Raw genomic sequence first — 16,696 nt, 5'->3', positions numbered from 1 at the left:
TCGTCCCGCCCCCGCAAGCAGAGGAGCGAGGAGGAGTGGCGCGCCGTCCTCTCCCCCAAGCAGTTCTGCATCCTCCGCCAGAAGGGCACCGAGTCATTACTCTTCCTCACTCCTCCTTTTTCCCTAAGCGACTGCTGCTATGACGATTGATTTGTGGCTGAGCGCTGTTGTTCATCTGATCTACTCCCCGTGCCCATGGATCGATTCGATCCGATCGGATCCTGTTTGAGGTTCTTCGTATGTCAGGACCCATGGCCACCGGTTTGTTGAGATTACTGATTACTGATTTTTGAACCCGTCCTAGAGTTGCCGACGGAGGGATTCTACCTCCTCGTTCAGATTCTTGTTCGTCTAGTTCATCGAGGGTTGCGCCAAGTACTCTTGGACAAATCTAGAAGACTAGAACGATACTCTTTGGGACAGAGGGAGCATAAAAATAGAAAAGATAGGGCAAATCAAACAAAACAGTTGTATTCCTTTGGTAGGCTTGACCTTGGTATGAGTTAGACCATTTTGATATTGCCCGCAGACAAGAACGTCTGCATCTTCTAACATATTCATTTTGTTATTTTCAGTTGTTGTTCCTAAATTGTGTCTTTCCTCCCTTGCTAGTTGCTGCAAACAACCATATTTCAGGAATCAGATAAGGTTACCAAACAAAAAATAATTTTGCAGGCACACTCACTTCTTTCTGGTCCAAACATTCTTGGTTCTGTAATCCTTTGGTAGATTTGACATCCTCCGTACCAGTTGAGTTAATTTGATATTCACCACAAACACTCGTACCTGTATCTTCTGACATATTCCTTTTGTCATTTCCAGTTACAGCTTGTAGATCTTGTCTTTCATCCATTGCTACTTGCTGCAAACAACCAAATATCATGATTTAGATAAGCTGTGGTCTCAACAAAATTATAGCAATTAGAGAAGGTGATCAAGGCATATATTCTGCAGCCATGCTCACCATGTCCACGTCCAAAATTTCCTGGTTTTTAATTTCCCATGCAGCATGAGTTTCATCAACACAACCTTTTCAAATATTTCAACATCAAAATCTAGGAGGCTAGTTTAGTCTCGGGACCAACCTTCTTTTGAGCAACAACTTACAGGACCACTATCTAAACTTTTACCCTCAGTTCTCTGTAAAAGACATAAAATTGGAAGAAGATGTTTTCATGGGAAAGTGAAATGCAATTTGGATCGTATCTAGCCCCCATATCATTTCAGGAAGCTAAAAACTTTAATAATATTCAGAAATATGCATTTTCATCAATAAACATATTTCATCAACTTTCTGTGCGCCAGGAAAATAAGAAATAGTATAGCTGAAAACCATACTAATTCACTTACATACCCCACTCAACTGTGTATTCGTCATAGCTAGGTAGGAGTACATTGTTTCTGTTCCTGGCGCCCTATCATTTTCGTTTAGTTCTGTCTTTTTTTCTTTTACCGATGTGAATCAGAATGAATATGTTATATGAAGTGCAAGGTACGCATAGGGATCAACCTATATTGATCTAGTGTACCATGCATGCATCTGCAGACCTAGTGTGCCACATTCATATGCCTGCATCAGATCAGAACGAATATAATGCCACTGCTGCTTCATATGCACTACCGGAAAAACGTCCTTTGCCGAGATCCGAGATTTTTGCCGAGAGCAAAAATGTGGGCTCTCGGCAAAGAAAACGTTTGCCGAGTGCATTAGTTAGAGTAGTAGTTGTAGTAGTGTTAGTAGTAGTTAGTAGTTGTAGTAGTGGTATTAGTAGTGGTATTAGTAGTAGTTAGTAGTTAGTAGTTGTAGTAGTGGTATTAGTAGTGGTAGTAGTAGTTAGTGTAGTAGTAGTTGCAGTAGTTAGAGTAGTAGTAGTTGATAATTAAGCTGCATGTGGTTCCTTGATATATATGTGGTTGTCGGCCATCGTGCCGTGGTTTTCTTTCAGGTTTGGAAACCTCACCGTTCAGGGGAGATGCTGCCGAATTTTTGAGTTGACGTTATTTTGCTTCTTTCTTTCTTTTTGCAGGAGCCGAGTCGGAGTACCCCGGTGTCCCCAGGTCTGCCCGCACCGCGTCGCCTCGCCACTGCACCGACCCGCCACGGCCCCGCTAGCCTAACTTCACCGCCACCTAAGGTATAACCACTCTTTCTTTGTCCTGGTCATGTATCTCCACGTAACCCAGTTAGGTGTCTCCCGTTCGAAAGAGATACGGTTAGAAATATGCAGATCTTTGCATATCAATAACCGTATCTGTTTCGAATTGTCCACGTTTTTTGGACAGCCCGAGGATGCGCAGATGGTGTTAGTTTCCATGGTCTGCTCCGATCCGAGATAGAGTTTTGACAGTACCTTCCTGTTGTTCTCCGGATACACAATCTCCCTGTCGGGACGTGTATTTGGAGAACAACGGGGAGGTGCTGTCGAAATTCTATTTCGGATAGGACCAGACCATGGGAACTAACACCATCTACGCATCCTCGGGTGGGATTAGGACCTATCCTTACCTATTAGATGGTAGGAACGACGTGTAGATGCAAGTCCATGGTTATATTTATTACTTGGTGATATATATGTTAGAGGATGGATGACCATGGTGGATGTACTCGGGCCGCCGGAGCGCCCATGAGATTACCGGAGAATGGGTCGACAAGACCGAGGCTTTCATCAAGCAAGTATTTGACCAGGCTCCCGGAGCGTGTGCCGTTTTTGTCCCTGCATCAACTGTAAGAACAGAAAGAGGCAGACAAAGGAGGTGATGACTTCACATCTGGCTAGGCATGGATTTACGAAAAACTATACCCAGTGGACCCACCACGGTGAAGCCAATCGTGTGAGAGAGGAGGTGGTGAGACCACGTGTCGAGGATTACAATGCTGATGCTAGGGTAGCAGCTTGGTTAGATGACTTTCACGAAGCACACTTCGCTGACGGACGTAGGCAGTAGGAGGAGGAGGAGCCAGAGGCAAGCGCAAAGGCGTATTACGACATGTTGTCTACGGTAGGGAAACCCCTTCATGGCCACACACAGATTTCAAAGCTTGATGGAATTTCACGCTTAATGACCTTAAAGTCCCAGTTCAACCTCAATCGAGAGAACTTTGATGAAATGTTGACAGTTATTGGCTCCATCCTTCCGGCCGGTCACCTTCTACCATAGAACATGTACGAATCGCAGAAGGTCCTTCGTGCACTTAAGATGCCATATGAGAAGATACATGCTTGTCCGAAGGGCTGCGTCCTCTTTAGAAAAGCACACGCGGATGCAAAGTACTGTCCAAAGTGTAAATCCTCTAGGTATCTAGAGGTAGACTCTAGTGATGGTGAGAAGAGGCAGAGTCTGTACCCCGTGAAAATCCTATGGTACCTTCCATTCATACCGAGGATCCAACGGCTATTTATGACAGAGGAGTCCGCGAAACAGATGATATGGCACAAAAATGGAAAAAGGTACAGTCTTGAGAAGATGGTACATCCAGCCGATGGTGAAGCATGGCATCACTTTGATAACATTCATCGTAACAAAAGTGGGGAGGCACGTAATGTGCGTGTTGCACTGGCAACAGATGGGTTCAATCCTTATGGAATGATGGCTGCCCCATACACTTGTTGGCCCGTGTTTGTTATCCCTCTCAATCTCCCCCCTGGCGTCTCCTTCCAACGACAGAATGTGTTCTTGTCGTTGATAATTCCAGAACACCCTGGGAATAACATGGGTGTGTTCATGGAGCCTTTGTTCGATGAACTGGTCCATGCTTGGGACCATGGTGTATGGACATACGATCGAGCTACAAAGACAAACTTCAACATACATGTTTGGTATCAATACTCCATGCATGACTTCCTAGCATATGGGATATTCAGCGCTTGGTGTGTTCACGGGAAGTTTCCATGCCCCTTGTGCAAGGCAGCTCTGCAGTTCAATTGGTTGCAGAAGGGCGGCAAATATTCCGTGTTCGACAAACATCGACAATTCCTCCCTGCTGAGCATCCATTTAGACGAGACATCAAGAACTTTACTAAAGGTGTCATGGTGGGATATGGTGAGGAGCATATGTGGACTCATAAGTCGCCCTTGATGATGCTCCCCTATTATAACGACCTTCTTCTTCCACACAACATTGATGTAATGCACACCGAGAAGAATGTTGCCGAGGCGCTTTGGGCAACGATCATGGACATTAAGGATAAGACGAAGGACAATGTAAAGGCGAGACTGGACCTGGCAATGATATGTGATAGACCAAAGCAACACATGCAACCTCCTAGAAGCGGCAAGAAATGGACAAGGCCTAAGGCCGATTATAGATTGAAACCGGAACAAAAGAGAGAAGTATTAGAATGGTTCAAAACATTAATGTTCCCTGATGGGTATGCAGCGAATCTGAGGAGGGGAGTGAACTTATCTACCTTGCGAATCAACGGCCTGAAGAGTCATGACTATCACATATGGATTGAGTGTCTTCTTTCGGTGATGCTCCGAGGCTATGTCCCTGAGCATGTGTGGAAGACGCTAGCCGAGTTGAGCTATTTCTTCCGCCAGCTTTGTGCCAAGGAGTTATCTCGTAGCGTGGTTGCAGAATTGGAAAAAATAGCACCTGTGTTGCTCTGTAAGTTAGAGATGATCTTTCCACCCGGCTTCTTCAACCCGATGCAGCATTTGATTCTGCACCTCCCGTATGAGGCACGAATGGGGGGGCCCGTGCAGGCCCATTAGTGCTATCTAATCGAGAGATGTCTAAAGGTTCTTCGGAAGAAATGCAGAAACAAATGCAAAATCGAGGCTTCCATGGCGGAGGCATTCGTTCTAGAGGAGGTTACTAACTTCACACAAGCATACTATGGTGACAAGCTTCCTAGCGTGCATAATCGACCCCCTCGTTACAATGCTGGTGAAAATGAATCAAAACTCAGCCTTTTCCAAGGGCAACTTGGAAGTGCAAGTGATGCGACCTCATTGTTGTTGAAAAACAAAGAGTGGCTCACAATCATTATATATGTGTTCACCAATCTTACCGAAATGGAGCCGTACATGCAGTAAGTGGCTTCTTGCATGAACTTGTTAATTAAATATGCCGTCAACATTCTGCATCCAACCTCCTTGTTTCTCGTTGTTATAGGGAGTTTATTAATGAGAACTGGCATCTATCAAGGGAACCTACCCCGCAAGAACGTGACACCATTCTTCATCAGGGTGTGGGAAATGGAATCTCCGATTTTATTTCTTGGTTCAAACAAAAGGTACTATGCAATTTAGCTCGTTCGCCGATTGACATTCCCAGTTGCTTGTTCCAATTTAACGATCTATCCTCCTTGACCTTGCAGAGCCAAATCGATTTGACTATGAATCCAGAGTTGAGACAGGTTGCCAATGGCTTTGAACATAGGGTCAAGTCATTTTCTGGTTATGATGTGAATGGATACCGATTTCACACAACAAGACACGAGCAGAGCCAACCCAATCGAAGAACCACGAATTCCGGAGTTTTTACTGGCGGCCTTGATGGGGCCGAGTATTATGGAAGAATTGAAGAAATATACAAACTTAGGTTTCGTGGTCGCAAACCTCTTAACCTTGTCGTATTCAAATGCCATTGGTTTGATCCTCAAGAAATGAGATGAAGTCCTTCCCTTGGGCTAGTAGAAATTCGACAGGATTCCGTCTATGGCGGAAAGGATGTCTATATTGTGGCTCAACAGGCCACACAAGTTTATTATCTCCCCTACTCATGCCAAAGGGACCCTCGTCTTCAGGGTTGGGATATTGTGCATAAGGTATCACCGCACGATAAAGCACCTTCCCCAAACGCCGAAGACTACAACTTTGACCCAAACACATATGATGGAGAGTTCTATCAAGAAGAGGGCCTACAAGGGACTTTTGAGATTGACTTAACCGGAGCTATGGAAATAGAAGTAGACAATGAAATGGATGTTGATGTGGACAAGGGGGATGAGGTGGAAAATGCGAAGGACTTGGCGTTACTTGAAGGATTACATATTGGCAATGGCAATGATGACATAGTTGCTCCTTTGGAAAGTGTTGAACATTTCGACATGGCTGATAGTGATGATGAGAGCTATGATCCAGCTAATCCCGATGGGGATGATTATTTCTAATACATGTAATATTATGTTATTTTTTAATTATGCTTTATTTATTTTGCATCTCTTTATAATAATGTCTTGTTTATGATCCATCTAATCCGATCTTATTGTTTATGTCTTGTAGGTGATTGTGCAAAGATGGTGGGCTGCAGAGCTTTGCGGGCGGTCAGGTCGCTTTACGACACGGGGGGCAGTACACCAGGGCCCTCAGGTGAAGCTGGGGGGTCGGCACCACCACAGGGGAGGAGGAGGAGGGCGACCGGGAGGAGGCCTAGGGTGCCACCGCCTTAGCCTGTAGCAGCAGCAGCACTAGAGCCTGAGGAGGAGCGGGAGGAAGAGCAGGTGGACGAGCAGGCTCAGCAGGGAGAGGACGAGCTGCAGGCCGAGCAGGAGGCCGAGCAGCTGGATGAGCAGGAGGAGCGGGAGGACGAGTAGGAGGCCGAGGCAGGAGGTTCCAGTTCCACCGGAACCTCGGGTGTCTACCAACGAGGTCCGGCGAGCCTACCTGAGCGGCCGATACCTGAGGCTCTACGCCTGGTCATTCGACTCGTTGGGCAAAAGTACGTAACTTTTACATTTTTTTCGCTCCTACATATGATAGAATCATAATGGAAACTAACAGTTTTTTCTTAATCACTTACGCAGGTCTTGGAAGGTCGTGGTCCCAGGTGCTCACAAAAGGTTGCCCAATGGCATCCTGGGTCTTCTCTGCGGGAACACTTCCCAGGCTTGGTTCGCTACGCTGAAGCTCTGGAGCCGACCTACACGTACGAGCACTACGTCGCCGCCCCTGATGCGGAGGACGAGACGGGCCACACGTACGAAAGCGTGGCGGAGCGGGATATGTGCGAGTTTTGGGTAAGTCTTCCTCCCACTACTTTGCTCAATACATTGCATTCGCTAGAGTTTCTTGAACCAGTGTATTGATACATCTTTTCTATATGCAGGACTTCTTCAAATGCGCCGAGGGCTATGAGGCGAGGGCGGCCAAGGCATCGGCCAAATCTTTTAGAGGTCGCATCTCAGACATGCATTACAAGGCGCGGCTCCAGGCCATCATCGATTACTGTGCCGTCTACAAGCATCGGAAGGTAAAGAAAGAAGATACAAGATTAATGCATCTGACCAAAGAGCAGTACCTGAAGGTAAATATACAACATCAATATTGATTTCTTCTGAGATTGGGTAGGCTTGAATTGTTCTTATATCTGTCAATGTACTGGATGTCGTACAGGTGCCTCCTGGCTGGTGCGCCAATAAAATGTGGGCCTGGCAGATGATGGTCGACAGGTGGGTGAGTGGCAATTGGGCGGATAACCACACCGTCCTCCGGGAACGACGTTTGTTGATGCCAGGTGTATCACACCACCAGGGCAACCTTAACATCCACGAATTCGGGGCTAGATGGGTACGTGACTTGGTGTAGCTTCATTTATTCTTTCAGACGTTTATTCCTACATGATTTATAATCGTCTTGTTGTTTTTCTCGCAGTCGGCTGCACATCAAAACCAGCCATGCAGAGAGCTCAAGTCATGGGTTCTGGCCCACAAGGGCAAGGCGACAGACAACATCAACTGGAACCCGGATGACCCAGCCGAGTCGTTCACCAACGAGAGCATCCCCGAGCGCATCAGTCAGTACACCGAGGCGGCAAGGGGAGTCCATGGGGCAGACTAGGATCCACACACCGCGGACATTGATGGCGACATCGTCATGAGGGTGGGAGGAGGCAAGAAACATGGGCGGTACCTCATCGGCAACAGCACGCTCGACTCGCACACCACTCCCACTCTCTCACAGGTCCGAACAAGCAGCACGAGCGGTAGCGTGCCCATACGCCCAAGGCAGGACACTTCGACGCATCGTGTGGCAGCACTACATGTTATTTCTGTTTTATTCGTCGTTCATTGGTTTTACATTCCTCGAAATTGCTTGTAACAATGCGGTGAAAAATTATAGGCCCAGGTGCATGCGCTCGAGGAGCATAAGGCTAGGGTGGAGGAAGAGCGACAGAGGGAGCGGGAGGCCGAGCGACAGAGGTGGGAGGCTGAGCGGGCGAGGTTTGATGCCTTGGCTCAGTACGTGGCAAGTCTTGGCGTCACGATGGGTCATCCAGCGCCACTAGAGCTGTTCGCTCCTCCACCGCCTTACCCATACCCACCTTACTCATACGTGAGTTCAACTTCTCTAACAAAAGCTCTTTACTGTACATGTCGGCCATCGTGCCGTTGATGTGATGGGAGGCCTTCGTGCCGTTGATATATATGTGTGCCGACCATCGTGCCATTGATATGTGGTGGGCGACCATCGTGCCGTTGGTTTTCTTGCAGGTTTTGGAAACCCCACCATGCAGGGGAGGTGCTGCCGAAATTTTGATGTGTCTAGGCTTAGATTACAATTTTATACCTAGTTCTGCAAATTTTGACTTGTCTACGCTTAGATTACAATTATATGCCTTAGTATTACTATAATTACTAATTTTTCTTCTCCTTTGTGCAGAATCAATCAGCGGGTTCGAATGATGTGCCTGAGCAGCCGTCGTCGGGAGGGTCGTGGCACCAACCGTATCCACAACTTCCGCCGCATCAGCAGCCGTCGGGAGGGTCGGGGTACCAGCCGTATCCACACCTTCCGCCGCAGCAGTAGCCGCCGTCGGGAGGGTGGGAGCCTTGGGGGTGAGCCTGTTGTTCTTCATCATGTATTAGCACTTTGTGACATGAACTTGTGTGAGATGAACTTAGCACTTTGAGATGGACATGTGTCGTTGGATTTGAGATGTTTAGATGGATTATAATGTGAGACATGTGATGTGGATGACATATTTGTGATATATGTGATGTGGATGATGTGTTATATTTGTGAAATATGTGTTGTTGAAGCTGGAAATATAAACAAAAATAAAAAAAATGCTCTCTGGACTCTTTGCCGAGAGTAGGGCTCTCGGCAAATCTGCCTCTTTGCCGAGAGCTTGGTGGTCGGCTCTCGGCAAACCTTTTTTTTTTGAAAACCACCTTGGCCGCAAATCTTTTTTTTAACAATTCTTTGCCGACGGTCGCTCTCGGCAAAGAAGTTCTTTGCCGACGGTCGCTCTCGGTAAAGAAGCTGTCACACCGTTAGCGGTCGTTTGGCCGTTACTAGGGCGCGCCAGTTTGCCGAGAGCTAGAGTTTACCGAGAGCCTTGACATTACTCTCGGTAAATATTTTGCCGAGAGGGGCTCTCGGTAAAGAATCCTTTGTCGATAGATGTTTTGCCGACGGCTCTTTGCCGAGAGCTGCTCTCGGCAAATAGTTTACCGAGCGTCAACTCGTCTTTGCCGGCAAAGGCCGGGAGTCCAGTAGTGTCCTGTCAATTTTCTTCACAGGCAGAAGAATGTTGTGCAGTGAGTAGACAGTGTTAGCCACCACACATTTCACCATCAGGAAAGCCAAGGGTTTTGCACATGATCCAAACTAAAGCTACGATTAGTGGACCTGGATTTTTTTTCACCACAAGGCCCATACAGCAATTGATGACTCAAATAATGCGCAAATTGCTAAATGATAAGAGTCTGTTGGGAGTGACAGGGATACATGTGGTGCAAATTAAAACTATTGGCCATGTCCCTGACGGAGTGTCCGTTTACTCTAATCTAATATTTATATTCTAACTGTGATTTTGCTTAGATTGATTCTTGCTCCCATTGTTCTGGACAAGTTTGACTCCCCAAAAGCAGCTTCCATTGGGAGCTTCAGCACAGGTGGCAGGAAAATATTGGTCAAGAACTTGCCTTTGCTGGTGTGACCTTCAGTTTTCGTTCTAGTGTTTTTCATGGGGAGGCATAAAGAATTTGATAGTAGCAATTCTTCAAGTGAAAAGATGGAGATAGTATACAAATATTATTAACTATATAGACTTATAATGTTTGCATAAATTTGCTCAACCATGGAAACAAGATATTTGTACACCAAAACAAAGGGGATAAATACAAGCAAAACAAACCATTTCTCTGAATTTACACAAGGTTATTTCTTTGTATATTCCAGACGGAAAGAGAATGGGACAGAAGGAATCATGAACCATGCTCCACACTCAAATTTACAGGATAAAACGCATCGAGTTATTTCAGAAAGAAAGTATAGCATGCAGCATAATGTGTGTGTTTTCTTTTGCGAATGCGCACAAAAAGAATTAAATGCGCTTAAACTCGTTTTCTAGCCGATCCCTTTCTCAGAAAACAGGAAAGGAAAGAGGAGAAAGGAACTGAACAAAACACTCATTATTCTAAATATTTTCAATCAATAAAATAAAAATATGGGTGGGGACATCCATGGACGCGCTCAGCTCCTGTAGCTCTGGCCCTCTTCTCACAATTGCAGTAGTACAGCTCTGACACATCACACAAGAGGCCACTGGCTACAGCGTGCGCCCTCCCCCTCCTCCCCCCCCCCCCCCCCCCCCCCCCCCCCCCCCTCTCTCTCTCTGAAACAAGCTTGGATTCCTGACAGTGCAAGCAAAGCAAAGCAAGCAGCAGAAAGCTTGGAGTATTTCTCTTGCTACATCCCCTCTCTTATTTCATCCTGTTATTACACACCAGACACCACATCTCAGAGACATACAGCAAGCTCCCCCCCCCATTGGCCATGCATATCTAGCTCATAGCCTATACTGCCTCTAAACCTTGACATTTTCCCTGTATTTTCCTTACCACTTTGCAGTAGTTTGTAGTAGGCCGACCACAAGGTGGTTTTCTTCCAGCAATGGAGGCCAAGGTTTGACAAGGCATGATCGTGCTCCCTCCTTGCCGTCCAGATTAAGCCCCTCGGCAGCCACAAGGTTTGTTTACCACCATTCATTTTTGTTTGTTTCTTTTGTTCCATCTCTTCTTCACCTTGTCCCTCCCCTTTGTTTCTACGCTGTTCTTCTCACAACAAAAGCAAAGAATGTTTAACATATACTAGAGTAGGAGAGCAGGAGTAGAGGTCAAAGGCTGGTCCATGCCTGTCTCTGTGTTGAAGAGTACACAAGAGAAAGCAAGTAGGAGTGGTGTGAATTCAAAGCCTTTGCAGAGAGCAGCCACTGTATCTGTATCCATCCTCCTCTACCATTCTAGTTCTACTACTGCTGATCTTCTTCTGCATGGCCATGGTGAGGAGCCCAAGAGACATTGAGACATAGGAGTACTAGCAGTTGAGGAGTTAACCCCATCTTGGAGTTTGCAACTGGTATCTTCTTGCAAGATCCCAAGGCCACCGCAAGGTCCACAAACCTCAGCACTTTTTGTTCTCTCACTCTCCCCAAGAATTAATCTTTTCTCTTTTCTCCCCTTCCTTTTTCACTTTTTGAACGTCCCAAGGCATGCCAGATTCTTGTTTGCTGATTCATCATTGCTTGGAACCTCCAAGCTGTCGTCTTGGCATTCACTTCACCTTCCTGCTGCTAGTTTGTTTTGTTTGTTTCAATTGTTTGTTGTGTGCGTGTGCGCGCGCGCCATTGCAGATTTGTTGCAGCGCGGAACAGGAGCTGCGGCGGCGGAGGAAGTGAGCAACAAAGCATGGATCTTTCCGGGACGCAGGGCGAGCTGCCGATGGCAATGCACGCCGCCGCCGCCGGCGGAGGCTCGCCGTACCTGGGCCTGCACCACGGGCACCACGAGCATCCGCAGCAGCAGCATAACCATGGCGCGAACGGCCGGCACATGTCGCCGCCGGACGTGGTGGCCGAGGAGGCCAAGAACCGGCAGCTGGCGGTGGTGCCCGTGGGCGGCGCAGGAGGCGGAGTCGGCGGGGCAGGGGTGAGGTACCGCGAGTGCCTGAAGAACCACGCGGCGGCCATCGGCGGGAGCGCGACGGACGGGTGCGGCGAGTTCATGCCCGCGGGCGAAGAGGGGTCGCTGGACGCGCTCCGGTGCTCGGCGTGCGGGTGCCACCGCAACTTCCACCGCAAGGAGCAGCCGGGCGGCGGCGGCGGGGGTGGTGACGCGCGGCAGCTGCACGGGCACCACCACCACCACCACCCGCTGAGCCCGCTGGCCGCGGCGCACCACCACCGGGGGCTGCTGGTGGCGGCGCTGCCCCCGGCGCCGACGCGCATGGTGATGCCGCTGAGCGCCATGCACCATCAGCAGCAGCACCACAGCTCGGCGTCGGCGGAGTCCGACGACGCGCACGCGCCGGGGCCGGCGCATGGGCACGGGCAGCAGCCGCCGGCCCGGAAGCGGTTCCGGACCAAGTTCACGGCGGAGCAGAAGGCCCGCATGCTGGCCTTCGCGGAGGAGGCCGGCTGGCGGCTGCAGAAGCTGGACGACGCGGCGGTGCAGCGCTTCTGCCAGGAGGTGGGCGTGAAGCGGCGCGTGCTCAAGGTGTGGATGCACAACAACAAGCACAGCCTGGCGCGGCGCGGCCACGACGGGCTCTCCGGCGACCCGCAGCCGCAGGGGCCGCACGGCGGCCAGCTCGGCATGCCGCTCCCGGAGCCCGGCGGGACCGGACGGAGCCCCAGCCGGAGCCCGCCGCCGCAGCTGCGGCTGGAGTGACCGACCAGCCAACCAGTGCCAGGACTGGGGGGACGACATTGATCAAGAGTCTAATGCTGATTGATTCACTGATGACGACGACGGCCACTTCACCCTTGCATAGGAAGCTCTTTCTTTGCTAATCTGCTGCTGATCTCATCAATCTAGCTATAGCTTAGTTGCATTGCATTCCACTGTTGCATCCATCCATCAACCAAACTGATGCTGAGTCTCCATGGATTTCGTTTTCTTCTTCGTTTCTGTAGCTGCTCTTGTTCTTGGTGCCCCCTGGCTTATTGGTGCCTGCCTGCTAGTGCTAGTGCTCGAGTGACTGGTGTTGTGGGAGGTGAGACTGAGAATCACTCGCTCTTCCGCTCATGTGTTGTTCCTTTCATCATGCTACTGTTGTTGTGGTGTTTCTTTACTGATTACTATACTAGTCCAAGTGATTGATCAACAGCTGCAGCAGCTGGTGATCTGATATGCCTGGCTGCCGTGCATGGTTGTTGTTATTACTTAATATTAGCAGGCCTGTAACTGAAAGAATCTAGTAATTTATGACCGGATTAGGCTAATGATTGGTGAGAGGACGGTGCTGGCAACAAGAAGTCACACAGATGCAAATGCTATGCAATCTGGCTTGGGCCGGAGCCTGAATTATTGGTGGTGCTGGCTGCTGCTGGGGCCTGGAGGAGGAGATGTGGGCGTGCAGGGGGGCAGGGGAGCATGTGGCGAGCGGCGAGGCGATCCCAAAATGGATAGCCACTTTAATGCCGTGCTGTGCTGCGGTGTACTGGACTGGACTACTGGTGTGTGCAACCAGCAACAGGCTATCTTCAACGACGCCACCTAAAATACAAGACTCATTCGTACTTTGGATAGCGCCCTCATTCGTACTTTGGGTAGTGCTACAGGCAAAAGGTTTAATACATATTCGGCATCTTCTCCAACAACAAGACCCAAAAGAGAATTCTTTCTGCAAATGGGTTTTTAGGAGAGAGGATACTCATATTTGGGTTGTGTCTCTCAGACAACCCAAAATAGGTCTCCCTTATAGGTACTCTGTTGGAAGCTGATTTTAGATCTCTCATTACCCATTTTAGGTTTAGATCTCCTTATTGGAGACAGTCTAATGCAACAACATTTGCCGTGCAACACTAGTAGCAGGCATTATTATTAGTGCTTTCGATTTGGTTTGGTTTTGTTTGGGGGAGCTCAACCCTCTGGCTGGTTGGCCACCAGCAATTCAGCATGAGACTGAATTTCAGGGTTTCCTCACAGGTTTTTTCACGCCTCATTTCAATATTGCTTTCATCAGAAGAGCCACTATCTGTTTTTCAGAAGAAAAAAAACTTTTTTCCCCTTTAGTTCCTCCTTCCTACCTCTTGTCTCAAGCAAGGGCTTTCAGTTGCTCCTCCTTCCTACCTCTTGTCTCAAGGAAGGGGAGCAAGAAAGAACAAGTCACATTTCTGATCCCTCCTCGCCAAAGACCAGAATCTCCGCGCCTGAAAAACCCAAGTAGTGCAGCTTCTGAAGGGAGCAGCAACACATGCATGCATGGGCAAGAACCATGGAGTATGAAGGGCCTGTTCGGCAGGGCTCTGGCTCATCTGAAAATGGCTCCGACTCTGGCTCCTCTGAAGGAGCAGCTCCTCTGGAGGAGCTAAAGCCGTTCTAGAAAACGTTTGGCAAAACGGCTCCTTCTGTTTTTGTAGAATGGATGGAAGAGGGTGAATGTCCATATTGCCCTTAAAAAAAGTTGTATGCATCCTCATCCTCTCGTATACAGCCGCCGCCACCGCTTGATTTGCGCTCGCACCCGGCGCTTGCGCCGCCGCCGGATCTGTGCTCGCACCCCACGCAGCGCTTCCGCTCCCACGCTGCCGCGGGCTCTCCCATGAGATGCTTTCCCGCGTCGCCGCTCGCCGGCACAGCGGTGCAAGCGTCCGCGCCGCTGCTTGCCGCTTCGCTCCACGGTGACGCATCACGCCAGCGTCGCCTCGTAGCCGAGCAAGGAGCATGGAGGAGGGTAGCCGCGTCTTTGCTGCCATAATCGTCAGACGAAGCCGCGAGAAGCCACGATTTGGGGCTTCACCTTCGCAGTACAAAAGGGCTCTCGCTCTCCATGCGGCTCCTCCGGTGAAGCTGTTCCCAGCAATGACGTTTGGTATGACTCCTCCAGGAGCCGGAGCCGGAGCCAGAGCCCCTTTGGAAGCCATACCAAACAGCCACGAAGAAGTATCAGTGGGTGGGAGCAGGTCCAGTTTATTTAGATCTGAATCGGCTGCCTGATTGGCCCCGGGCTGTTATGGACCCCATCTGGTGACTGGTGCTGTGGTTTGCCAGTTTGCCTGGCAATAATCTGAATCCAGAATGTCTTTGGGCCCCCTGCAACTGCAATGCATGCATGCCTTGGCCTTGCCCACCCTCCCTCCCTCCCTCCATCAGCCATCACCTGAGATCAGATCACAGCGCCACGTACGCTGGAGTAGAGTCTCCTAGTCCTAGTCAGACTACTAGGAGTAGTGTTCGTATCACAGCACACACGGTGCTGCTCCAGCTCCAGTCCAATCCAATCCGATCCAATCTTCCTTCCCCATCTATCTATCTATCTAATCTAATGTAGGAGCAGTAGACTACTCCCACTCCCCCAGCTGTGCTGTGCTGCGCCGTGTTGTCAAGCTCTCGCTTCTACAGCACCGATGCCACTATGCAACGCCAAAAAGGCCAGGGATTAAAAGGAAAGCTACTACCCTTACCTGCACCAGCCTAGCTACAGTGTCGTGTATGCCGTCTTGGTTGGCGGCCTGGCGATGGCGAGGGGCGAGCAGAGCCTACCTATCTCTCCGAACGTGCTCCATCGTGCTGTCTGAAAGGCAGGCAAGCATGCTTAATCATGGCGACGCTGAACGGAGGTTGGTGACGACTGCCGACGAGACGAGACGGCGCTAGTGCACTGGTGCAAGCGCAGCGCAGTAGCATTTGCTCTCCACGACGGAAATGACTTTACAGACACCAACAATACATACGGAATCTGTACGGAGTTTTCTTAAATATGTACTAGGCTGCCAGAGTCTTATTTATGTTATTCCTGTATATCCTAATAAATGGGATCAAGAAAATACTAATAGGCAAAGTGTTATGAAAAGTGAAAAACGATTTTTCTTAACAGTCGTAACCTTTCGAATGCTGGAGATTGCCTGCTCAGGTAGGGTCTCATTTTTTTGGTGGGTCACTTTAGAGAATTGCATTGGTGTTAAAAACCTAAACAAGCTATTAAATTTGCTAGTGTTTGGTTCACTTGGGTAGTGTTAGACACGAATTACGGTCAACATAATGGGTAGGAGCTAGGTTCAATGTAGGAGGGCCAAAAATCAGCTTAGCCCGTAGTCAGGCGTCATCTATAGTGTGTTAGCACACGAACACTTTATCTAGTGCCTCCACCGAAGAGCACGGTACACAAGACATGTTACTAGAGGAGCCTCGAAAAAACAGAAAGAAGGATTGATAGAAAAAACAGAAAGAAGGATTGATTTGCGGCAATAGATGTCTTTCACATACAATTAGAAAAAAGTAATTCCCTTTTTTAATGGCAGTTCCAAAAAAACGTACTTCGATGTCAAAAAAGCGTATTCGTAAAAATCTTTGGAAAAAAAGACTTATTTTTTCATAGTACAATCTTATTCTTTAGCAAAATCAAGATCATTTTCTAGCGGCAAGTGCACTGCCTCAAAGCAAAGCAATGAAATTGGAATAAATGCATCTTAGGTTCCCCCGTATAGGTATAAAACCCTTTTCCAGTTAATGTTATCGAGGACATGGGTGATTTTGACCCGCTTCTCGGCGCTCGCCGTTTCAAGGTGAAGATCTTCGTTAATCCTTTTTAGGATTTTTTATTTTCGTATACGCTGGCATGAGCGAATAACATTTTTGATTCGTTCTCGCAAGAACGAAATGGATGGTGCTTCAGGTTCAGGGTTCGGCGGGGTGTGGCTTGTGGATGGTTCGGACGCGGCATTTTCCTCCGATAAGTTGAGGTACTTTTGCCAACTCGGGAGCACGATAGGCAATACACGCCAACATGGTCACTTGAATAG

General features: G+C 48.7%; 1 protein-coding gene across 1 annotated transcript; it reads left to right on the top strand.

The window, feature by feature from the left end:
* Positions 1 to 10,610: 10,610 nt before the first annotated feature.
* Positions 10,611 to 13,030, top strand: LOC136504419 (zinc-finger homeodomain protein 3-like). Its single transcript, XM_066499336.1, has 3 exons — positions 10,611 to 10,629; positions 10,804 to 10,921; positions 11,585 to 13,030. The coding sequence occupies exon 3, from the start codon at positions 11,640 to 11,642 to the stop codon at positions 12,618 to 12,620; it is 981 nt and encodes a 326-aa protein (XP_066355433.1). The 5' UTR covers positions 10,611 to 10,629; positions 10,804 to 10,921; positions 11,585 to 11,639; the 3' UTR covers positions 12,621 to 13,030.
* The last annotated feature ends 3,666 nt before the right edge of the window (positions 13,031 to 16,696 follow it).

This window comes from Miscanthus floridulus, chromosome 14 (assembly GCF_019320115.1).
Source record: "Miscanthus floridulus cultivar M001 chromosome 14, ASM1932011v1, whole genome shotgun sequence".
Classification (NCBI taxonomy): domain Eukaryota; kingdom Viridiplantae; phylum Streptophyta; class Magnoliopsida; order Poales; family Poaceae; genus Miscanthus; species Miscanthus floridulus.
The sequence above is the reverse complement of the archived record's forward strand: the minus strand, read 5'-3'. Positions and strand labels throughout refer to the sequence as shown.